General features: G+C 37.1%; 1 protein-coding gene across 3 annotated transcripts; it reads right to left on the bottom strand.

Annotated features, from left to right (window-relative positions):
• Nucleotides 1–37: 37 nt before the first annotated feature.
• LOC132098692 (putative adenosylhomocysteinase 3) lies at nucleotides 38–26703 on the bottom strand. Of its 3 annotated transcripts, none has more exons than XM_059504823.1 (18): nucleotides 26560–26703; nucleotides 26315–26475; nucleotides 8155–8263; nucleotides 7715–7858; nucleotides 6472–6572; nucleotides 6100–6202; nucleotides 5916–6010; nucleotides 5735–5841; nucleotides 5176–5292; nucleotides 4977–5040; nucleotides 4288–4376; nucleotides 3956–4026; nucleotides 2750–2844; nucleotides 2560–2658; nucleotides 1608–1676; nucleotides 1306–1384; nucleotides 526–646; nucleotides 38–437 (listed from the first exon to the last, which is right to left on the bottom strand). In XM_059504823.1, exons 1-18 carry the CDS (start codon nucleotides 26615–26617, stop codon nucleotides 431–433), a joined length of 1689 nt encoding a protein of 562 aa, XP_059360806.1. In that variant the 5' UTR covers nucleotides 26618–26703; the 3' UTR covers nucleotides 38–430. The 3 variants fall into 3 exon arrangements, with proteins under 3 accessions (XP_059360806.1, XP_059360807.1, XP_059360805.1); XM_059504824.1 differs by having other exon boundaries at nucleotides 26315–26472; nucleotides 26560–26701; XM_059504822.1 differs by having other exon boundaries at nucleotides 26315–26682.
• Nucleotides 26704–26815: the final 112 nt, after the last annotated feature.

The raw sequence follows: 26815 nt of genomic DNA, 5'->3' as shown, positions 1-26815 counted from the left end.
GTTAAAATTTGCTGTAAAAATAGAGAACAGGACAACGTGGTAGTCCATGACTAAATCATCATATATGATTGAACATTGTTTATCCTTGTCTTTAGCGGAACTTAAAATTTAACAATAAAATATCTCTAAATGGATTCCATAGAACTAACACATGAAGTTAAGAAAAGATGAAATGGTGACATTTCCATTAAAACATCGCTGGGTTGCACAACTGGCAGTAGCAGCTCATAAAAGTTTAGCTATGTTATTCTAGCGTAAAATAAATAAACACTGCCATAACGATAATTAGCCACGCCCTTCAACCCCAACCAATCAGATCAGGGCTTCTCCCTCCCCTCCAAATGTAGGCTGTGACACACAGCTCTTAGTCTGTATGAATTATGGAGTCTTGATAATTTCTTTAGTCTTCGTTTCACATCTGTGAATGGGTCTAGTACCTAAAAATGAAACATTGCAAGCAATTGTTAAACATAATAAAAAGACAGGAGTTTTTAAATCATAAAGTTTTATCATGAAGCCGCTGACCTGTAGTAGTTTGGCTTAAAGGGTCCATTCTTGTTCAGGCCGAGGTATTTGGCCTGTTCATCAGATAGTTCAGTCAAATGTGCATCAAAAGTAGGGAGATGAAGGCTGGCCACATACTCATCTGCAGAAAAAGCCTTTTTTAAGTACATTTTAAACATCGCGCATTAAGAAAAGTCATATTTGATTTAATATTTATAATTTGGCACCATATTTCAGTGCCAATTTTTAGCACCTGCTGGAGTGTTGAACCATGGTTGTATATTCAGGGTGAGAAAAAGCAATATATTATATATATATAAAATCTCTTTTTTATATCTCATTTATTTAATTTTTTTCGCTGAGTGTGAGCTGATGGTTTGGAAGGAAAAGCTGAAGAGCAGTGGAGAGGATGAGAGATCGTGGAGGAAGAAGTGGCAGCCGTTTGTGACAGCGTGACCTATTTTCAGCTGTCTCCTGATCCTCAGTGTCTGCGCAGGATCCCACGTGGCTAAACTCTACAACGCGTGCCGCAGAAAACAATGAATCTTTCAACAGGCTGAAAACATCTGTACACGGTACAGACTAAACCAATTACAACAATTACACCCCTGGACAGCCATAATATTAAGAAAAAATTTGAGGATTTCACATAAATCCTAGGTTTATTGCATGTGACGCCTGTCTTAGTGGAATATGAGCACCACAGATCTCTCAAATAGTTCATTTCAGGTCATGCCTAACCATTCTTTTAGACATGCCATTTTTTATGCATGTGCATGAATTTATATCAATGCCTCATACCCATTTTTTTAGGCAGCAGGTAGACGTCCTGTTTGTAGCGGCCTTCAGGGGCATTGTACAGCTCTATCAGAGCCAAAGCCTTTGGGGAAAAAAGGAGCAGGAAATCAGTCACCATGACAACAGCAAGGCTGTGACACACACACACACACACATTAAGTGCCCGAGGTTCATACTCTAACACAGCAACCAATTCTCTGATTGGACTGTGAAGTCAAATTCTCTTTCCATGCACATAAAAGCACATTATCCATTAAATAAAGTAATTTGTGTTCATTTTTCACTCTTTATGACTCTCGTCTCACCTGTGTAGTGGCAGTGATGGACAGCACAAAGGTAGGAACAGTGGAGCAGCTCAGGTTTAGGAGGCGACCCTGGAAATATATTCAGTATATGGATTTGAGAAGACATAAAAATTCTATCAAACTGTGTTTTCAGTTACATTTTAATTTTAACTTCTTTTTTCTCCTTCATAATACCTGTGCAATCTCTGACTAGTCAAATAAATAAACTTGCCTTGCCTACAGGAAGATGTACACACATAAATGCACTTATATATAGACATTTAAATGTAAAAAACAAAAACAAAACCTAAACTAAACTTAAACCTTAAACCATAAAAACTTATGGTAACACTTTAGAATAGGTAACACCTATTAGTTGCTTATTAGCATGCATATTACTAGAATATTAGCCACACACACACACACACACACACACACACACACACACATATATATATATATATATATATATTCACACATGTATACACACACACACACACACACATACACAGACACACATATACATATATATACACATATATATATATATATATATATATATATATATACACATATACATATGTATATATATATACATACATATACATATATATATATATATACCACATACACACACACACACACACACATAACAAATAATACATACACACACTAATATATATATATATATATATATATATTAGTGTGTGTATGTATTATTTGTTATGTGTGTGTGTGTGTGTGTATGTGGTGAGGTATGTGTATGTGGTATATATATATATATATATATATATATATATATATATATATATATATATATATATATATATATATATATATATATATATATATATATATATATATATATATACATATATACACACACACACATATACATATATATACAAATACATATATAATACAAAATAATAATAATACATTTTAAAAACACGAAATTTTCAATCTTTCTAACCTCTGCCAGCAGCACTATTCTCTTTCCATCTGGCCAGATCACATGATCCACCTGTGACCTCACCCGCTCCCAGGTCAGTTCGGGGGTTCGCAGACTGGCCTGAAAAGTTGGAAGAAGGTGGTCAACTTTCAGACACTTGTTTACACACAGTACGTGTGAATACACTATGTGTTAAGAGCAGTTTCCTCACCACATCGATCTCAGTGTTGGAGTGGCCCATGTTGCAGACGATACAGCCGTTCTTCATGCGGTCCATGTACTCTCTTACTACCACGTTTTTATTGCCTACGGAAACAACATACCACAAGAATGAGATGAATGCGAATGAGAAACCCTGAAAGCTTCTTGGTTTAGTTGATGAAAGGAGCTTCAGGAAAAAATAGATTTAAAATGGCTCAAAGAGCCACATAATACAGAAGTCCCTCGTTCTCCACCTGCCTTTCTCCACAGAACCGCTAAATTAATCCAAAGAAGTCAAAATGCAATTACTACTGAAAGCAATGTCATCCACATGAGCAACACAGCTGCCTGCAAATTAGACTGTGATTCAGGTTTGATTCTTTAATTGTCCCATTCATAATTTATCTTACAGGAACTGTTAGAAATGGGTCTATAATCAGAACTTTTGTCAAACTTCATTTCATTGAAATTCAAGACTGACTGCAGCTCAGGCATAATTACCTGAAGTGTATACGAGTATCAGATGCAATTAAATTCAGGAAGAGCAATCTATACTACAATCACTGCATTTGATTAGTTCACTGAGAGGTAGAATGCAGTTATACAGGCAATAAACTGTGCTCACTTATATAACAGTGTATCATTCTGCAGCAGTGCAGTGTCTGTTAAACACTAGCTGATAGATCAAAGAGCCTTCATAATCTCATTTAAAAACATACATGTTTAAAAAAATATATACATGTATATTTAGAAAATGCACAAATAATGATTTTAAAAATAATTATAACTTCAAATATATAATATAAAATAATAATGATTATTATTATTACTATAATTACTTAAAAAAATAAATTATTACTTACAATACAAATAAATAACAATAATAATAATAATAGTAAGAACAACCTGACTAAAAGCCTTTATAACATCATACTAATGAAGTAACATCTTATATTTTTTAACTAGTAATTATTTAAATATACAATAAAATATATATATCAACAACAGCAGAAACTTTAAAGTATGTCAGTTTTTTTTCCCAAACAATTACAAAAAAAAGGGCAAAGCAGCTTTCAAGTTTAAAAAAAGAGAAAAAGAATTAGCGAAAACTCTTCTTTTTTGGGGTAAATTGCCATTTTTCTTTCCTTAAATCAAGAATCAATCAGAATAATAAACCTTCCAAATTTACTACAATCAAATTCAGATTCAAAAATACCTGTGCAGGTGATGACAATGTCAACTTGTCTGATGACTTCATTGAGTTTTACCAGCCTGAAGCCATCCATGCTGTGTGATGACAAACATAAATTAGTCTTTCTGATGATTTAAAAATGAAAAATAAATGGGATGAGACTGAATTTTGAATAAAAACAAGAGTTAGGAAAGTGCTATGATAATTTGAATTAGGTGTGCAAAAGAATTGGAGAATCATTCACCACTCAAATGCTGGTTCACAATGTATTAACACATCAGAATGATATTAAGTGTATATAATGGCATATCTGCTATCGAGGAAATACTGAAACAGTGAAAGCGTCTGTGGCTCACCAGGCCTGTAGGGCACAGATGGGGTCGATCTCAGTGACGTAGACGATGGAGCCCATCGCTTTGAGAGCAGCACTGCAGCCTTTTCCCACCTTATTACACACAAAAGGTTTCACAGATATGACTCAGAACAAAAAGGTTCAAAGTATCTGTGAAAATATATACTGTATGTAGCACACAATGTGACTGCCACAAAGAGGGCAAAATATAAATCCTTTGATGTTCCTGGAAAAACATTCCTATTTTCCTCCTCGACTTTATTATTAGAAAGCAAAAGAAATCCATTTAGAGGTATTTCCTGGGGTTTTCTGTCCTCTAGTGGCCATATCTGGTATCTGTTTCCTAATACATTAATGCAGCAGCAGTGGAGGTGTGGCCAGCAAAGTGATTGACAGATGAAATGGAATATTCTAAAATTGAAAAAAAAAATCATTCTAATATAGTTGGGGTTTAGCCGATTAGACAGATATGAAATAATTTTCATATTTTAACCCTTTACTTTGCATTTTCTAAATTAAATATTACTTTTTTAGATTTTGCAAGACTGGATGTGTCAGATACCAGTCTTTCGAATAAACAGATTTGAACAAGTGTACTTTTTCATAAAGTCCAAGAACATCCTGAAGATCTAAATGCAGGTTCTCAAAGGAAACCGTTATGAGCTGACAACATTTGCCAAATAATGATCTCACCTCTCCATATCCACAAACCACCACCTGCTTCCCTCCAAACATCACATCTGTGGTCCTCTTTAGACTTGAACACAAAACACAAACACGCTCAGTAAAACCACAGGTCGAAATTAACCACACAGTTCCTGCTGAACCAAAAAGAGTGTGTTAACCATATTGATTGGGAAAACTATTTTAAGTGCCTTTATAAGAGACATACCCATCCAAAATAGACTCGCGGCAGCAGTACAGGTTGTCAAATTTCTGCTTGGTCACCGAATCGTTCACATTCATTGCGGGCACACATAACTTGCCAGCCTTTGACAGCTGGTATAACCTAGAAAATAAAAAATGAGATATGTTTAGCAAAAAAAAAACAACAACAACCACAAAGACAAATTTTGCAGAATTAATGTTGATAACCACTATATATAATATATAATTAATGCATGATATATATATTAAATGGTCAGTATTTAAGTATCTTGATTAAATAATAAGTAATAAGACCCTTAATTATCCTAATTACCTAATTATCCCAAACATTTGACTGGTAGAGTACATTCTAAAATATCATACTTCAATCATATTTGCCAGTTCTACTACTTGCCACTAGATGGAGACATTCTCTATTGATATGAAAAAACAATTGCAGTCTCCACATTATTGTCCAACTGCATTCTAAATCTAAAGTTTTCACGTAATCCACCCAAAAGCCAAAAATATAACACTATTTAATGAATAAAAAAAAAAAGTCCTTCACAAATGACTATAATCACCTGTGAACTCCAGTCACGCTCTCCTCTACGATGCCCTTGATCTTTTTGAACATGTTGGGATATTTCTTATAGATCCAGTGAGTCAAATCTCCTCCATCATCTAAGATCTACACGACATAAGCTGTTAAAATGCTGAAAATTCATAATATTTCACTTCTCTAAATGTAAATAGTCCAGCTACCATGTTGGGCTGCCATCCTTCCACATTAACACAGCGATCAATGCACCACCAGAAATCATCCTCCGATTCGCCCTTCCAGGCAAACACTGAGAAACCTGCCAGAGACGACACACAGGAGTTGATCGGGACAGAACAGTTTGAAACAATAAAAAACAAAATAAGAATAAGAAAGGAAAATATTTACCTCCTTCGGCCAGAGCGGCTGCTACCTCATTTTGAGTGGAGTAGATGTTGCAGGCGGCCCACCTGCACTGAGCACCCAGAGCAGAGAGGGTCTCCATCAACACCTACAAACACACACACACTTGTCGGTGCATAACTGAAACACAGATGTCCATCTGCTCTCAAAAAATGTGCATTTATAAAAAAAAAAAAAAAAAACATCCTCAAATATAGTATGAGAGTAAAAAAAGTTCCTAAATGGTCCAAATAATGTCCTAAAAAGGTGTTGGGGAAGGATTAGGGTGTTGGAATTAGAGTGTAATTTTCTTAATTTAAGAACAAATTAAGTTAATATTAGTTATTTGAGTGTATTTTCGTGTGTACAGAAACTCACAGCAGTCTGTGCAGTGATGTGGGTGCAACCCACAATTTTGGCTCCGGCCAATGGCTTCTCTCCCTGAGCTCTTTTTCTCAAAGCCATGAGAGCCGGCATCTCTACAGTGCACAGATACACAATAGTCATTAATGCATGCTATTAATATTAAATTAAAAAGTGATTATCACATGCACATCCTTGACTTAGACTCACTGTGTTACTTTTTTGTGGCTGAAGAATAAAGCTACAAGTAACTCGCGGAGAGGAACAATGTTTTGGTGAGTAGTGCTTCATGGATGAATCTGATGGCTTGAGGTGCATCTCTGTGCTCGTGGTTACAAATGATCACATTACTACATTGTGAATGTCACTAATAACACTAACACAATACCAAAACACAGATATCTGAAAAATGTGTCTTAAGAGTAGGTAAGGTTAAAAATGTTAACATTTTTAACCTTATAATATAATAATATAACCTTAATATATATATATTGGTTGCTATTCATATCAAGTAATGGTGGAAACTATAACTTGTCAAGGTTATTTAGAAACAAATGGACAAAAGCAGTAACTGGTTTAGAGATTTGCATTGTTACAGTGTAAACACTGTTTTGTGAACCTAGTCAATGCACAGAAATGTGCAACTGTGCTACATGTGATTTGTGATTTATTACAGGTACTGTTCGCTTATTGAAGCTTGCAGGGTTAGAAAAAAAGATTGCACCTTTTTCTCTCACAGTTCAGACTTTTTTCCCCCTTGGAGTTCAAATTATGAAAGTTGGCAGCTTCCCGGGAAATCCATCCCGACAAATCCTTATAAATATAAATAACTAGAAGATGGTTTTATGACGTACTCACTCATTAAAATTTTTGACATTTGTCCAAAAAAAAAGTCACATAAAATAGCTTTAAATGTGAAAGAACTTTAAAGCTTATAAAGAGACAGTGTCTGTGTGAAAGTGCACACTGGAGTATGGCCATGTGGTTATGAGGGGCTGAAGGGGGCGTCCTGCTGTCTCACAGCACACACTGAACATATGGCCCCTCAGCAGCACAGGAAGAACATCAAAACATGCTTCACTTGAGCTCACACAAACACACTTCTACTTCACACATAAACAAATACCAGCGGCTTATTATGTTGACAGGCCTGCGGACAACACCAAGCGTGAGCGGCATTGCACAATCAGCTGTCACGCTCGTAAACAGTTATAACTTGTCGGCACATGAACATTAAGACACACGGGGCCCTTCCAACCTTGCTCGGCAATCTCAATCTCCCTGCGTCCGAAGTCCGCCTGTTTGATGTTCTTGATACAGAAATCTGCATTGCCCTTGGAGTTCTTCTGCTGTTTGTCACGGGGAGAGGTTTCGTCATCAGAGCTGTCAGTGTACGAAGCAGCTGAAAAGAGATTAATAAAGAAAAAAAATATGTAGATGTGTGTGTTTCTCCATGAACGCAGTCCTAAGACACCCTACCTACAATCTACTCTCCTTTATCAATGTAATCCTCTTAAAGAGGCCTGCCAGAGAACCCACACAGGAAAGCCTTTGTTCACATGACTCACCTGACACTGCATTAGACTCTTGATGTATGGTAACACATTTATGGTAGCCCACCTGACTGAGGTTTAATGGGACATGAACGTGTGACTGTACAGTGTGTGTTGGTGCTTGTACAATGTACTTGTGCCATACCTGAGCTGTAACTGTCTGTAGAAGACTGTGAGATGGAACGAGACAAAGACCTGCGGCTGATCTTGGTGGGACGTTTGTTGAACTCCTGCTTCTGGTCTGCAAACTGGATCTGTCATGAAAAAGAGTGGGAGGGTCAGGACAAGAGAGAGAAAAGACCAGAGCGAGAGACCTTACAGTGGGAAAAAGAAAGAAAGACTTTGAAAGAAGTCTCATGTTCACCAAGTAATATATTTTAATAAATTATAAAATGTACTGTATTCCTGTGAGAATCAGCAGCTACTACAGCAGTTTTCAGTCACATGATACTTTAGAAATCATTATAACATGCTGATTTGGTGTTTTAAACATTTTTTTCTTCTTATAATCAATGCTAAAAACAGCTGTGCTGCTATTTATTTTATTATTTTGTTAAACCTAAAATAACCTAAATTAACGGATACATTTTTTTCAGAATTGTTTGAAAAATCCCTTTAAAAAAAAAGGAAAAAAAGAAACCAGTCTTTACTGTTACTTTTAATTTAACTACTGTACCTAACTAACTAAATATATATATATATATACACACACACACACACACACACACACACACAAAATATTTTAAAACTAAAACATTATTGTTCATTTTGAACAATTTACTGTATCCTTGGTAATAATATATATATATTTATTTATTTATTTATTACACACACATACTGTATAAACTATATATTTTTTAAATATATATTTTATTAACAATAACTTCAACTCGTGCATACTTGCTGATGCTGGATTTCACACCCCAAATGATCTTTGAAATGTTTTCCATTGTGCTGAGCTGTAACACCCTGTGAGATAATTCTTAACAGTGTGCCTATTACCACAGGAAGTGACAAACAAGTAAATAAACAATGACCAGTGCCTGCACAATGTGACAATTCACAGATTAAGCTGAATATCAGGAATAAGCCTTTAATTGGGAAGTGAGAAGAAAATGATTTAAACCAAGATTCGTCCTAATCTTTAACACAATTTGACCTGCCAGATAGATACTTCCTGTCTGCCAAAGTCAGGCAGGTTTAAAGTTGATCATTTCCATATCATAATCTTGATAACTCCAACAGTATTCTTCATAAATTCAGTCAGCCACCAATCTGCTCTCAATGACCACCTTTGAGACCTTTGAGAGCTCATCGTAGACGTGTCTGTAAACTGTGCTACTATTAATGGCCTGACAGCTGTTGCCTGCAGAGAGGAACGCGCTGCGTGAACCGTGAGAGGATTATAGCGCGGAGCAGTCGTGCCCTGCTGACGTTATTATCTGAGTCAACAGCAAGCCTCAAATCCCCCCGCTCAATCAAGAGATTTTTAAAAGCGTGACTATTACATAACCTGTGCCATATCTGTGTTCAATCAACTATCTACTGAGTGATCACAGTGATTAATCTTCAGGCTTTAGAACGAAGGAGGTGCTTTTTCAGGACGGATGGATGGCTTTTAGACCATGAGTATAACACAGTTATGCAGACAAGTATAAGGGCCTGACTTACAGAGACCTTGATTCCCACAAACACACCGATGTGCCCAAAAGTACTTCAGTAATTGCCACTTGCAGAGTTTTTGCGACAATAACGCTTCAGAGAAGCAAACACCCGCAGACTCTGTGAACTTCAATTTGGCACCCGTTTATCTCTTATTTATTATTTGTCACAAAGGGCTGAAGGACTGTATTGGGAATGTTTTATTGTACAGGATACACAGATTAAATTAGAAATATGGAGAAAAAAAAAAAAACCTTCCCAGGATTGACCATCTAAAAATACTACTCTGGTCCAGAACTTGGTTAGAATCTTAATTGTTTGACTTGGAACACTCTACAAAAGACAGCAATTCTGCAAAGAGACTCACAATACTAGATACCAATAGATTTTGAGGTTTCTAAGCTAACAGCATGATACTCCATGTATAAAAATACTTTGCACTTCAAGGTTGGAGTGGGAATCAAAGCGTCATCAGAACAGCATTTTTGCAGTGCAACTGGAGACAGGCAAGTGCACACCATTAAGATTAAAAGGTACTGTTTGGTGTTCAATTGTGTTAATTACTGTGCTCACCTACAGAGTCAGACAGTGTTCTTTTCCACTCAACACATTTCCCATTGTGTGGGATCAGACAACCAAATTGCTCCAAAGTTTGTTTTGTCCACTGGGTCGGACAACCAAACCAGTTCAGAGATTATGTCCATTGGGTGGGACTACCAAACCAGAGTTCCTTTTCAATTGGTTGAACTGTCCAGGGGATCTCGGACCGATTATTTTGGTGCGGATCCAAGGATATCATCATCCGGCGGAGAGGAAGTAGACTATTATACCATCTTTACATGTGGCCATTCTGATTCCATGGCCTGTGCATCACAATGCTAGACTGTTTCCCTTTGGGGGTTTTTTGAGCATCTCTCTTTTAATTGTTAATTGTTTAGAAGCTGAAATGATTCTGGTCAGAGTTGGCAAAATGTGCGTGTGTGTGTGGAGGCTTTTAGAATGTGATTTCTGCTCATGCTCAAGACAATGAAACATGCCAAGGACACATGCACTCACACACTGCCACCACTGGCCCTCACAAAGGGCTCTTTCGACAGACCGAAAGTACCAGAGGGATAATTACTCTAGCAAGTTCTTGAGTTCTTGAAACTCACCTTTATGACAAACATCAACGTCATGGTTGCTGGTTTAGCGTGTCGATTATCAACTGTTGGCCTTTAACAAGAAAAATGTGCTAAGACTTTACAAACAGTTCAACATTGTAAAGCAAACAAACTGTTGATGGATGTTTTATGATGGCTCAATCTTTAAAAAACAGTGCTAATTTGCTGAAGATCATCCTATAAGAATACGGTGGTCCACATCTCCTGTGAACTCCTTTGTGAAATGTATTAGAGGTGTGGTTTAAAAACTTTTTTCCAGTATGACTTCATACCTTTCCCAGGGACCTGGATCACGCATTACTTTATCTAGGGAGTTTAGAAAGTCAAATATTTGGGAACTATTATCAGTCTTTTGTGGGTCTGTACACACTTAAAGCCTTAATGTAGCTCAAACAGTAGAGCATGCGTCAAGGTCATGGGTTTGATTCCCAGGGAACTGAAAAAATGTGTACCTTAAATCCAATTCACCACTTTGTATAAAAGTGTCTGCCAAATGCATAGATGTAAACATTTAGTCCATGTTAGACATTTATTTTAAGGCCAGAAAAGTGTACGCAAACACAGATGCAAATGCTTCTTCAGCTTCGCAAATGTGAGGTCTTGTACAAACTAAACATGTTACTTTCAAATCTTTATGGCATTAAACCAGATGTAATGTACAGCAGCTTGCTATAAACATGTGTTAACTTTTCTAACAAGATTAGTTAAGTAGTAGAACTGAAAGTTTAATGTGTCTATAAAAGCTGCTTTAGTTTATGTTTATGTACTCCTTTGGCTAAAACAGTAGAGCATGGGATTTGCAACGCCTAGGTCATGGGTTCAGTTCCCAGGAAATGCATGAACAATTATGAGATGTATACCCTGAGAGCAAATTAAGTCGCTTTGGATAAGAGCATCTGCGCAAATGCATAAATGTTAATGCCTGCTGCTCTGCACATGTCACAACTTGCATTGCATTATACTGTTGTTCTAGCTGACACAGGCCTTTTAAGACTTTTCGTGTACAAATAAACTTACCGGGGGTTTTTGCATTACGTTCGTTCTTAATCAGACACTGTCAGCACAGTCTAAGTACACTATAAAGGCAGCTAGTTTATTTAGAGGAAAAAAACAAATGGAAATAAAGACTTCAGCAATATGAAATGGTCATCATCCAAATGAAAAGACAAGGATAATCATGCACTGAAAACAAAGCATTGTGCTATTATGTCCTCTTTTTAAATGCCACTGGACATTTTGCCAAAAGAGAATGAGGTATTTTAATCTTTCAAAGGTAATATGAATGGATTTATGTATTAAACAGGAGGCAAAAAGCTCTATTGGAGGAGAGATTCAGGCCACATGAGCAGCACTTCAATGAAAAAAAGATCACTTATGTAAGAAAGAAAGAACTAGAGAAAGAGAGAGATGCTTGCATCACGTTAACGGTACATTTTAGTGACACTGCTGAAAGCCGATGATTAAAGAACAGAGTGGTGGAGAAACGCTTATTTCTTGAGAATGGATGTCCAAGTATTGGGTGCAGGGTGCTGATGACTGCATCGGTTGTTTGTTGAAACAATTAATCACTTTTCTAATGCAGTGAACTGAACTTTTACTCAAGGATAATCATTACACTGCAGCTTTGCTCAAAACCCGAGTGATCTGCCTGCCAAGATGACATTAACCATCCATAATAAGAAAATAAAAAAATTTAAAATAAAAAAAAAGACTTACGGTGCAAAGACTTTAGTCTCTTAAGTGTGTATATACAGTCTATATATATTCTTGCTGAACAGTCGTGTATGCAGACAGTAAGGCAGCTTTCTTAGGTTTGGCATAAAGCTGACGAATGACAATGACACTAATTAACAATATTAATCAGAGATTCTGTCCACATTAATATAAATCACAATGAAAAATCTACAGCATTTAACAGAGATACCAAACACTCATTGTAATGGTTTCCTCCAACTATCTTACTGCTCTGTATATCAATGATGTGTGCTCATTTAGAAGCAAACTAAAAAATTAATGTGACGAATGATGAATGTAAAGCAATGGCTCACATTGTCGTTTCCCATCCTGGTGAAGTGTGGATTCAGTACAGGAGCCAAAATTGAAGCTGGTTCCAAGACCCTAACTTTTAGAGTCTTGTCACAATGATGCAAGCCATGGCTGGTGTGACAGGGATTTTGTTAATTTAGACTGATGCGGTACAAGTTGGTAATTGCACTGGCATAATGCAATTTTGCATTTTGCAATGCTTTCATTTACTTGTGACGAGACCTCAGTTTAGCCCTACAGTTAGAGTAAAGTGCAGCTACAGTAAGTGCAGTTTGCGAAGAACTCCTAAACTTGAAACAGAACTCTCTACAGGGTAGAGCAGTTCAAAAAGTTCCTATCATTACACTGAGCTCTGAGACAATAAACAAGGAAACTTGTTATGGAAATTTTATGAGATATGCAAGTCTGGAATATACTACAGGACAAAAAGTTCTATTCTGAACAATCTGAACTATTTTAAACTATTGTGCAATGTGCATACTCTGTAGTGTATACGTGACCATTTTGTCTTCTTTTAAAAAAACAGGCTAAAACTTTTATTCAAATTGTGTATATATTAAATACAGAAAACAAGAAAAGAGGGCTCCCTTTAATATAATCACTACAGATGGCAGTGCGATTAGCTACAATGCTCAGTGCTGCAAATCACGCTGTAATTAAAAGCCTTTAACGGTATTCAGACAGAGCATGATCACAAGCACAGGACCTTTTAAAAAGAGCTGCCTATCAGCGTGTACCGGATTGAGTCAAAATATTCTTGGCTATTGGACCCACATCCCGCTTGTGGCTGTCACCTGACACAAAAATGTTATTCCACCAGGTACATCAAATATTAGCGGGCACACGCCTGCAGGCCACGTGTAGGACTCTGGATGGGCCTGTTCTGCACAGAACACATGCTAACAGGAGAGGAGAAATGGAGAATAACTGTACAAGATAAGAGAAAAACTTTTCCTCCAGATGACAAATGACAGAACCATACAAAACCTTTAGGCCAAACAGAGAAAAAATGTAACATACTTTGAGTCACCCTGACATACTTCAGTACTGAGTACACATCAACAATGGAGTCACTTGAGCGTCAAAAAACTAATTTTATTAGTTTTATTAGGCAGCAGCAACATCAGGCTGAGGTCCTGAACACCTCTGGAGGATCATTACATTTGTTCTCTGTGGAAAGACATGCGTAAACAGATTCACAAGTCCTGTGTAGCACCTGCATCGCATGGTGCAGCATAAGGTTGAGCTAAAGAACTCATTATAAAAGAACATTATATTCATGAACTTAACCGATGCAACAGAGTGCTGTGCGGGATGAAACTTGATGGGTGTCTTGTGTGGGTAGATACTCAAGTTTGCGAGATGCGGGATTCGCCATGTAATAAAAATATAAAAAGGTACAGTAATAATATATAGAAAGTAAAAAGATAAAAAGCCTCACTCTTGGCAAGTTTATATCCTGCAATTATGTCTTGTTCCTCTGAATTGTGGATCATCTTGAAATGTAAACTCAGAATTTTTAAAAAAAAGTTTGAAAGTTAGCATTTTGCAATTTTTACTTTTTTCCTCTGAAATTTTAGTTCACTGATCACCAGGGATCAGTAATCTATTGATATACTAAAAAGAAAAACCACTCAGCCTAAGATTCCTTACTTAAAAAGCCTTAATTATCATTTCATTGTCCTGCTAGAAAAAAAAAAAACTTAAACTAATAATTGTTGCCATCATGCACCACTGCATTATATATATAAAAAAAAAAGAAATTAAGGCAACTGATCTTTTGCATATGCATTAATTGTTATAAGCCTAAAACCTTTGCTGTGACACACAGATCTGCACCTCAGCTTTCTTACTGTAGGACAGTCTGCAACTTCATAAACTGTTTTCATCCTGGCATTTTCACAAGCTTTACAAGCTATAAAGTGACTCTCATAGCAACTACACTTCACAGTCAGAACAGACAGGGTTTGGGGTTTGGCGGGTAGCATGGGTACTGTGATACAACATGGTGACCCGCTTTGACTAATGATGGCACCAGAAATGAGAGAGCCTGGTGCAACAGACACCGAGAAGCATCTCAGGGCACTTAATCGGAGAAAGAGCTTTTGTGAGGTCCATTCACACCGTTTTAATTTAATGCATAAGCTTAACAGAAGTTATACAGGGAATATCCATAATTCAAATGACCAATCAAACACTAGCAATCGTGTGGCAAAGAACACTGGAAGGTGTGACCGGTAATTTGCTTCCTGCTCAGATGACGGATCACATTGTGGGACATGTGCGCTCAAGTGTGCGGCCTCCAACACGTAACGTACCTGACAGATTTTATTACTATTTCTTGAAATTCAGCCCTTCCTTTTTTCTTCGTATCCCTCAGCCACAAAATAATAGGATTGTATTCCTACAAGGCCAATATATCACTGGGCTTGGCAAGGAGTTTGACCTTTCCTACAATAAAGTGTTGAAAAGCACTCAAGCAGAGCAAAGCATCTGAAGTTTGATGTGGATTTTTCCACTCTGAAGAACAGAGGTTAGCTGTAGGTAAAGGATCTGTTTGGACTTTGTCAGTATTGGTAAAATTAAATCAGTCTTAAGGATTGTAATGGAAATTTACACAGTAGTATAGTAGTCTTATTCATCATAAAGTTTTCTTGCTCTCAGCCTCCTTAAAGTTCATGACTGATAGACAAAACCGCCATGAATTCATTAAAAGCATGAAGAGTTTGTTCTGTTTAATAAAGGTCTTCACACTCTGCACTTGTTCTGTGAATGTATAAAAGTCATCCACCTACGTAGAGAGCTCAGCTGCAAAGGGTTAGGGGGCGGTCAGCTACCCCATGGCCAATTCAGATTCTTTCTGGAAAAGCCATTCGATACCACATCACGTTATTAACAAAAGTTTTCCAAAACGAGTGCCTCGGGATGCTTCAGCTGTACTAGATGAGCAAAAAAAGAAATGCATAAAATGTCAATACCAGCCTACAAGATGTGTTGTTCTCATGCCCTTTGCTATAGACGAGGTTTACAGTAGAAGTTGTGGTTGTAACTGCAAACCAAAAAATAAATAAAGTGGCTGCAGTGAACACACCCTCACGGACACGCTAGGGTGATAAAAACATAGGGGCCAAAAACAGATTTTTAAAACAGAACAGATTCGCAATTTCTTCAGAATATTTAACTCTGCTGTAGGAACCAGACATGCATGGACATTAAAATTTGAACAATACTGATGATAAGTCGATAATTGTTTTCATGTTATGATCAATATCCAGAACAATTGAACACAATTTTGTATAAATACATTAAAAATAAAAACAAAAATTAAATAAAAACTGTGAACGTGAATAAAAAAAGTGAATTTAGGCATCACAAAATTATAATGTACAGTATTAAAAACCTATATTAACTTTTTATTACATACTATGTAATGATACAGAAAATTCAGCTTTGATCACAGGAATAAATAACATTTTAAAATATACAAAAATACACAATTATTTGAAATCCGTATAATATTTCACTTTTTTATTTTATTTTATTTTTTAATAAATGCAGCCTTGGTGAGTATAAGAGACTTATCAAAGAATTCTAAATCTTAATTATTCCAAACCTTTGACCTGTCATAATTTACAGTTATTCTATTGATATGAATTCTAATATCGATCGATAACCACTATGGGACCAACATATATAGCCTATATTCTGATGGTTGTTGCAGGGCTAGTTAACCTTATGACCAATCCCTAGCATTGGTATAACAAACTGATGTGGAATTTAGACTACATAACTGGAACACCAAGGTAGCACCATCTCAAAAGCACAGGCTGGCCACTCGAAGGGCTCATATTCAGTCCTTTGGACTGTAATTGAAGCAGTCGCTCTCTCTGAGTGTTCTTCCACCAGTATGAACCTGTTCCTGCAAGCCCACTCCAAGTTCCCTGTTCCAAAAGCAGTGACGAGCGGCAATCATTGTCTCGAGGTCCTTGGATAAAAGGCTTCTATTTATGTGCCAGATGGTGCTCTTCTGACTAAGCGCAAACAGAAAGAGTGTGATGTTCTCTCCGTTCTCTTCATATTTGGGTTTAACGCAGGCTGCCAGCATGTTCTTTCACAGTGTGCTTATTCTGAAGAGATGAAGGAAAAAAAGAAAATCATCCCACATAGTATTCTAAAACGAGAAATACTTCACTGCTGTGGGCTCTAGAGGCAAGGAAAGGGGTAGAGCAGATCTCAAAAAAATAAAAATAGTTATTATTTAGAAAATAGATGTTGCATCCAGTTCATTTGCCTGTCTTGAATTCAAGTTTATCTGTAGCAGAAATCTAATCCTAAACAAATCTAATAAAAGGTAAGTAGATGATATTTTAATGCATTGAAAATCAGCCTTCAAGACACTATGACAGTCCTTCAAAACATCTGGAAACTGGATGTCTAAACTCACGCCAAGAGGTCAAGGCCTGGCCAGATATTCAGTCTGGTCATTTTAAACAACACAATCTGGTTAAAACATGTTACTTCAAAAATAACCGTTCACAATTAGCATGTATTCTCAGAAAATATTTTTTTATATTTTATAGTTTAAATGTTCTCTGATGCCAACAGAAAGAATACAACCAAGCAACAGCAATTGAAATGAATGGGAATGCTAACTTTCTCCGGTCATTATAGATCTCCTTGCTAGCAATGTATGTTTGGGTTTTCACAGTGGCACACATTATCTGTTCTCCCTGAATCTTATATTATTGCAGAAGCATAGCCTTGCTGGCTAAACACAGAATGTATAACATGATATTTAGTTATACACACACACCGTTCTCCTATTGTCATTTGTTATGCACTGATAAAGACCAAGACAAAGAAACAAGCAATTGACTGATGAAATAACATTTGCCTGTCTCCTCTCTACAACAACAACCATGAACACAATACATGAATACAAGGTCCAGTAGACTAACATCAGCAAATGCCACATATCTGACTTTACTCTGACCAGTAAAGAGAAACCGTTTGAGTTTGGTGGACACAAACACAGATGCATGAATCCACTCAGAGCTTGTTAGGTATTCAATTTATCCTGTTAAACTTATCCTAAATCGAGTGCATCATTAACTACAGCAGGTGCAGGAAAAACAAAGATCCAAGACATACTTGCAATGCATGATCTTGCAATATTATAATGAACTGAAATGGTATATATAGGGCTAGAATTGAGGGAGGATGGAGGGTGGCATGCCCCTGGATGAAAAAATTGACAAAAAAGCATCCCCTTGGTAAAACCACCATCCCCCTTTACCATCTCCTTTAGATTAATAATGTGTATTATTTAAAATGTATCACGCAAATGAAATGTTAAAATTCTCTAATGATAATTCACAAACTAAATAACAATGACTGTTCTAATGCGTTCTCAGATAATACAATTGTTCTCTGCCTTGAACACATCGGCCAAGCAGAAAAACGTATCAGTCGATGACAATATATCGGTCGACCACTATAGACAGTAGTGCTGACATTATCGAGTCACCAACTTTGCAAAAACCAAACAAAAATACGCCATGGTGCAGTTAGTAAATCCAAAGTAAATGTTGTCAGTGCTGTTTCACCCAAATAGTTTGTGTTGTTCACTGAATTCAAGCGCATCAAGCTGGATCTCACAGCTCTGTTTATCCTTTAATGGTCCGTGTGGCGTGCTTCAAATGAGTCACGCAGTTTTGTTACGCCTTTGGCCCATAAACATTGTATTTACAATTAATGTACTTTTGTTATAGTTTTATCTTGGAAAATTATTTCTCAACAATTATCGCCCAACTCTAGGTTTATGGAACATATGCTGTCAATAATGTGATATAAGGCATAACGTGATAATGGAGATAAAAATGTGAAAAAGGGAACATACAATGACTTTTTGAGTCTAAACTTATAATCAGGATGCATTTAGGGACCATTTTACATCACATCCAATGGCAACTTTATGATGAAACAAGTAATAACTGTAGTTTAACAGTGCATCATGACCCATATTAATATCTTCAGCTAGAGCTCAAAGCTCTCTGTGTATCAGGGCCTCCGACTTGCTAATTTTGGTTTGAGAGCAGATGGCTGCAGCCTTTTTAGAATCATCAATGTGTCTGACACTCAATCATTCCTGATGCTCCACATAAGGAACAAATAGCGGTTCAGGATTTAGAGATGTGTGTGAGAGAGAGAGAGAGAGAGAGAGAGAGAGAGAGAGAGAGAAGAAAATGAAAAGGATCATATCATGCAAGCCAGTTATTGATTCCTAATTCATAAGAGGCCTGACTTCAAAGAGAGCAAGACAACCCTAAGAAGGCCTCACATCTCCTCTCTCAAGTCAAATATAGCAACTTAAAAAACAAAAGCATTTTAAGATTTACGTAAGAGACATGCTTAATTATTTTGTCACCAATGTTTACGCACATATGCATTTCATTCAGATCCACCCATTGCATCATCTAATCTAATTCTCTAAGAGGAGGAAGAACGCATTCAATCTGCAGTGAAACAGAAGAGGAAGAAACCTCATTCAGTTTTATATTGACCAATGGAGCTACCAGCCACAAGATAACCCTGAAGCAGAAACACTAGGATAGCGATGCCCTTCTGCACTGATTTATCGACACTGGCATATGAGCAGTACATGCAACAATTACAGTCTTCTGCTAACTGCATTCAATGTGCAAAAATAAGGCTTGATGCAATGATTGGCATGAGAAGAACCAAATGTCATGGTTTAGCATTAGCAGCATTAAGCTTGTTACCTGTACACTGAGGGCAAGAAATCTCATTGCCGTTTTTCCCATGATGCACTACACTGCTGACACATTTCCTGGGAACAGGGAGGAACTAGGATAAAGGATGACATCACGCCCAATGATGTTCATCCTGAACCAATCAATTGACCCACAAATTTAGCTCAGTAGTCATGTTCTGGGTCATCAGCCGATTCAAGTCAATGAAGCCACACACTCTGAAAGCTCAAACGCTTTCAGAGGAAAGTTCTCATGAACACTCAGCCATCAGAATATACCGAAAGTGTGACCTGCATAAAGAGAAGTAACAAGCCACAGTAGCACTGAAGTATTTTCAACCCCGTACCAGATCAAAGGCATCAAATCCAGTAACTGTGCTGCACTTGTTTGATCTGCAGAGATGCTTGTGGTCCCAAAGAAAAACGATGGACTGCAATTTAGGAATACGTACCCACTACAAAGAAAGTCTAGGGTACCCTGAAATTTTAGGTTTGTGCAGAGAGACTGCTGCAAATAGATATTTTCACTTGACCAAATATGCAATTAAGAACACTACACTTCGCCATAAAAGTCAATTTTAGATTTGCCTTATTTCTGCCTCACTTTTAAATTATTAAGAAACAGAACCATTTATCTGTGCTTTTGCACTTCAAACATCAATTTACTTCAGTTCAAATGTAGGAGACTGAAAAGGCAAGTTGATGCATAAAGAAGTCTTCCAATGCATACCAACGTTCAAGTAAAGCCACAGTACAAGACATTTGGCTAATATTTGATTATGATTTTTCTGAAATTCAAGAATGCACAAAAATGTAAATGTCTGACTGGGTCAGACAAATTTTGCATGCTCTTCACTCTTAAGGGCCTTTGACATCCATGGAACCTTCCCAATCCACAAAAAGTTCTTTATAGTGAAAAAAGGGTCTTTAGATTTTTAGAGAACCAAAAATAGTTCTCCCATGCCATTGCTTTTGGAACATTTATTTGAACCTCAATGTAACTCAGTGTAAATTGATGTCAGACAAGTGTAGGTTATCTTCAGGTTACCTTCTAGTAAATTCACATAAAAACACAATGTTGTGAAGTTTGAGGTGAGTCAGGCCACTAAAATCAAGGTAACGGTCACAATCAAGCAATGCATTTCAGCAGCTGTGGTCTAAGGTTTGTATTTTCTTTGGTAGACAGGAAAGGAAGAGAAACGAAGAAGGATTTTTTTTAAACCTTTTCTGAGAGTCTTTTGTAATGTAGCAGATTTTGAGCACACTGAATGTTCTTTGTGAGGGGCTGGTGCAGAGGTCTATGGTGCATTCCTTAGCCGTGGATCCTGCATGTGTGTCCATTCCACCGGTTAACTAATTGAAAAACCTTAGGCCTCAATACAATACAAACGCCAACCAAAAAATCTTCTACTTCATTTCCAACAGCATGAATCAATCGAACAGTCACTTGTGAACAGAAGGTCCATTTGGTCAGTGGAAAAGCTTTAGTTCATTCATTCAGTAACACATTCCTGGCTAACGCCTGACCGGTGGCTTAATTTTTCACATGCACAATTGATGCAAATTCACTCCTTCGTTCAACAGTGCCACAAATCTGAATTTATTCAGTGAACAAATGTATAAACCAACGGGATTAAAATGTCCTTACAGGATTGTGTTTCCCAATCGATCTAAAGCAAAGCTTAACATATAATGTTGAGCAAAGAGCAAGAATAAATAACCAACTGCCATGTACACAGCTTGGCCCTGATGTTCCTCTATCCAGCCGTACAATTCGACAACAGCTGGCACCCTCCAACAGATTTGCTTTCATGATGCATACTTTGACTCTTCTAGCCCTGCTGCTATTATAAAGCTCACTTGTGAAAAATCACGACATGCAAGTCACAGATTGCAATCTAGCAGCTTATCAAGCCACTGTACGGAAACTGCCATCTCTTGCGCAGGTTTGCTGGGAAATGGCAACATATGGCAGCACATTCTGAGAGAGTAAAACAAAAATGCTTTTAAGCCCAAAAAAAAAAAAAAGAACAGGAGAGAGACAGAAGACAGGGCCCTATGAAAAAGTAATAACAATGGAATTCACAGTATAACCTGGAATGTCATGGAATTTGCCATTTTTGAAACTCAAAAGGTCTTCATGTCAAACCGTCAAAATAAATGATCTTGATTAAGAAATAGTGACAAATATAATACTACTACAGTGGAACATACTTTTCAAAAGAATAAAAACAATAATAAATTATTAACATTTAAATTTTTTAAAGGAAAATCACAGTTTTTATTAATTGTTCAATTTTTATTTTAACGGTAGACCTCTGTTGTACAGAATTTTGTTTGCCAAAAAAAGGCAACTGTTAAATTTTCATTTAATTACATTTTAACTGATTAATTAAATTAATTTTTCTGCCTTCATTTGATTACCACTATTTTCGATAATAAATTTGTATTACGTCAGTAGGCTTTTTGAAATCTGAAATCTAAACTTTCAAATGGAATCCAGAAAATTTTTATTGGAATTCAGAAAAAAGAATCAGATTTCATAGGGTTCCAGGTAAGAGAATGTGTCACACATGCACTCGACAGAAGCAGCATTGAGCTGGCACATTTTGTGTTTGTTTGGCTGGCTCGCTCTCACTGTTGCCTCCGCAGTACACCAAGTCATTACGGCACTCGAGAAGACTCTGGGTGATTTCAGGTGAACGAGTTCTGCTGCGATGTGGTTACGGCTGCCTGAGGGAGAGAGAAATCTCAGCTGTGCCCTTTAAAGTGTTGAAGTGCACCATTAGGGTTGCTGCCAAGGACACAGAGTCATAGATGAGTGTTTGAGAGCAAGAGAAGATGATTCGGTGAGTGCACTGTTATCAGTAAACTGCTTCAGTACAAAACATGCAGTTCTGTTCAATGCATCACTCCATCAAAGCTTCAGTCTCCATGAGCACCACTTACCTGAAAGAGCACATCTAGTTCCGTTTATTTAACACGTGTGGTCCTTTTTCTTAAGCTCTTAAGACAATAAGTGGCATACACAGAAAATGGTCTTTCTGGAGGTATGCTATCACTCACACATGAACCCTCTACAAGTGCAGATAAACACAGACAGGTTCAATGTACAGGTCAGTCTCTCTGGTTCCATCCCACCATTTATCAAAGCCTTCAAACTTCGCACCATGGTGAGAAATATTTTCCTGTCAACTGCTCATTTAAATCTCATCATATGTCATGTGAGCAACGAGAAACTTGCGTGCGGAGCAAACTGGAAAGGGAGACACACGAACCAAATCTGAGTACCGCAGGTCTTCTAGACCCTGATTTCAAAAGCAACATTTTCAGAAACACTCCCAAAAGAGAATTTTTTCAGTGTTTGTGTAGTTTTAGTGTTATCCAGCTCCTGGGTCAGACATAACAACCCAATGTTCAGGTAATTTTTGTGTTACTCAGATCCTGGGTCAGATGTAACCCAGCGGTTGAGTTATTTATTGCAGGGATTTTTTCTTAATTTCATCTTATTTTATTGATAAAATAGTTACTATACTGTATATCGTAAAATTTTATGCAAAGCATCATTTATTTTTTGCGTAAAATATTTTTATTCATAAAGATACAGAATATAAATACTTTGGATGTTAAAATATGTCCCCAGAGGTGGTATAGGCAGGTTATGCATTTTTCGGCTAAGAGTGAAATGCAGGGCAGCGATTTGAAGTTAGCAGTTCCCCACCGAACACGATTCCAGCTCGGGGCATGAGAACCAGTGGAAACAGAAAAACAGAGACTGGTCCATTACATGTGAATTACATCTGTTTCATTTTTGTTAAACAAGTTTAAATATAGGCAATAGACTACATATTAAAAATGTATATAAACAATGCAGTAAAAGAATTTCAATTCTAATAATTTTGTGATGTGCTTTTTTAAATTTTTATTAGTTTTTATTTTTATATTTAGGTTTATTTTTATTTCAGTATTAGTAAATGTGGTACTTCAGCATAAACTTTTTTTATATTTTAAGTTAACAATAACAACACTGCTTACAGCCGTTACTGATACATTTATATTGCTCTAAAAACAACTTATCCTTATCTTATCACTCTAAATATTATCATATCATATCATATCATATATATATATATAAAACCAGCATTGAACTGTAAGCAATAGTCATGTGCAGTGCTTCCCCCAAATTATACACATCACATCATAAGTCTGTCAGGTCTAAGAATCCTGGGTACAACAGCTTTAGTGATATAACATCACAACAGTGTAAGGTATGCACAAAGCTCACGGCTGATGCCAAACAGCAGCGTGAACACGTTTATCAGCACCCTGCTTCCCCTTTACCCCCTCAAATCCAGTTGTGCGAATGTTCACGGAGGTCACAGCAATCCTTAGTCAAACTACAGGCCGTTTGCACCTACATGATGTGATGACATGGACAGGCCTACACTCAGGATCCCGCTGCGGGACATGTCACTGTCCTCCCCTCCCCTCATCTTCAGTTCTCTCTTCACAGCAGTTCAGTCAGTGTACTGTTTGAGTGCATGCATTACTCCGGGATATTGGTTTGTTTGAACTCAGAGGGAGTGTCAGCCACATTAAAAAAGTTAACAGCTTAAGTAATTTGTGGATTAATGTGTATTAGAGATGCGAACCGTTTAAAACGAATCAGTTCGATTTGGTGAACTGAATGATTCATTCGCGAACCAGATATCCAGACTGCTTTGTTTTGAACTCCTCACACAACAGACACGGAAGAGAAGACAATGCTGAATAAAGTCGTCGTTTTTGCTTTTTTTGGACCAAAATGTATTTTCGGTTCTTCAAAAAATTCTAACTGACCCTCTGATGTCACATGGACTACTTTGATGATGTTTTTCTTACCTTTCTGGACATGGACAGTATACCGTACACACAGCTTCAATGGAGGGACTGAGAGCTCTCGGACTAAGTCTAAAATATCTTAAACTGTGTTCCAAAGATGAACGGAGGTCTTACGGGTTTGAAACAACATGAGGGTAAGTTATTAATTACATAATTTTGCTATCTGGGTGAACTAACCCTTTAAATTAAAGCTAAATATATATATAAAAAAAAATAATAATAAAAAATGACAAAAGCACAAAAATGAAAACAGAAAATATAAAAAGAAAAACTATGCGCTTGGCCTTAAAAAGAAATCATCTATCATGAATTAAAATAAAAATACTTATTAACATACATATATATTTATGTGGATTAAAAAAATCTAATAATAATAACATTTTAACAAATGTATAAAATAAAATTAAATGCACTAGTGCGTGAAAAACAATTTTGTTAAAGAATAAATATCTAAGGCCACATCCAAATGTCATGTTCTGGCTCGTTCTACATTAAATCCTTGGTTAATGGTAACAATAATAATAAAAGCAAATTTCTTTATCAAAATATTTTATCCTTGAAATGTACACCATCTTCATTCTGTCAGCTAAGATAAGATAATGAAGATTTTCTTTTATTGATAAGAGATTCATGGATAACACAGTCTCTGTTAAGCCAGATAAGGTCAAAGATAAGAGACACTCCATGAAATGAACCGGCAAAATCCCATAATTATCTAATCTAGCTCTGGACACACAAAGCTCATGACAGTCACACTGACACGTAACAGAAGAGTGACATTTCTCAACTTATATCAAGCGATACATGTGATTCCTCACATCAAATCTGACATTGCTTTTGAACAGGGAAATGAAATTACATGTCAGACAGTCAAACGGCAGGGTTTCTATTGACCACATCGTCAATCAGGACACATGGACAAAGCAACCTAATCATAACAGAGAACTGGAAAAATACTCAAACAATACTGCTAACTTCAAATGCTACAAAACTGACCTGCACACACTCCAACAACACCTTTCTTCACTTTGAAAATCAAAGGCAAAACTAGACATTTAGATTTACATGCAGAGGAAGTGAAGACTTGTATGCAAACAATGCTATAAAAGAAAAACTGCAACCAAAACGAATGAAAACAATCTTAACCAACACTGGAATTCTTATCTTCACATAAAGGTAAATCTGAAGGATTCTCAAAGAGCTTTTTCTAGCTTGAAGATCATATCACAAATGGAATAATAATAATAATTAAAAACTGGGTTACTTTTCCATTACTGTCATTAAGATAAATATCAAAGGTTATTAAGTATTGCTTAAATCATGTACAATCAAACTATTCCATGGAAGTGCAATAAAATTAAATTGCATACAACTGCTTATCCAAAGAATTACACAATCTGCGAATTAATTCATAATTCAAGTTTTTATAAAAGTGTTACAATTTAAAGCACGATTTGTGTTTTGGAACTGTTTGTTTTGATCCGGATAAAAGCACGCAGCGCCACGACATGCGCAGTATTCCAAACAATCACTCACGAGCTCGAAATCAACGCGATCCGATCCAAAAAAAACCCGTGAAAGCACTCGGTACATCTGTCACCGATCATCTCCTGACAGCTGGAGGTAAATTAACGTGAATTTACAGCTGTTACGCTGCTAGTAAAGGTTTTATAGGCCAGGAATCATCGCCGCACAATGACACACGACAGCGAGCGGATGAACGGTTCAAAACGAGCTCAATCACAGATTTCACGGATCTCCGCACAATCATCCCATGTTACCTTTTTCATCCGCGGTGCCTCGGCCACGGTGCCGTCACAGTTGACAAACGCCTCGCCGCCGTTCTGCTGAGGGTCCGGCCGCTTCATCGCGGACGCCTGCGGCATTTTCACGGGGCTCGGAGCGGTGGTCACCGGACTCGGCTCAACCGTCGCGGCCGCTGCTGATGGCAAAGTAGAGTTATTTTCACTCTTCTTCTCCTCTGCTTTGGGTGTCAGTGGAGATATGGCGGGGGGAGCGTCTTTACCGGTCACGTCTTTTAATTCGACCTCGGCCATTTTCGCTGTCACAGCCTGGACTGACATCGCTGCGAACCGCACTGATGAGGCTGTTTTTTTTTTTCTACACAGAAACGACACACGAACGGATACGCACGGTGGGTGACGAGCGGCGCAAAGCACCATGGGACATGCAGTTCACGTTACCACAGAGCGCGATGAGCGCATGTGACGTTTCATGTTACGCAAACGGTGCTAGTAATAATATTATTTTTTATTTATTTA

Source organism: Carassius carassius, chromosome 22 (genome assembly GCF_963082965.1).
Source record: "Carassius carassius chromosome 22, fCarCar2.1, whole genome shotgun sequence".
NCBI classification, from domain to species: Eukaryota; Metazoa; Chordata; class Actinopteri; order Cypriniformes; family Cyprinidae; genus Carassius; species Carassius carassius.
Note: the sequence above shows the minus strand (reverse complement) of the source record. Positions and strands in the feature narration are given on the sequence as shown.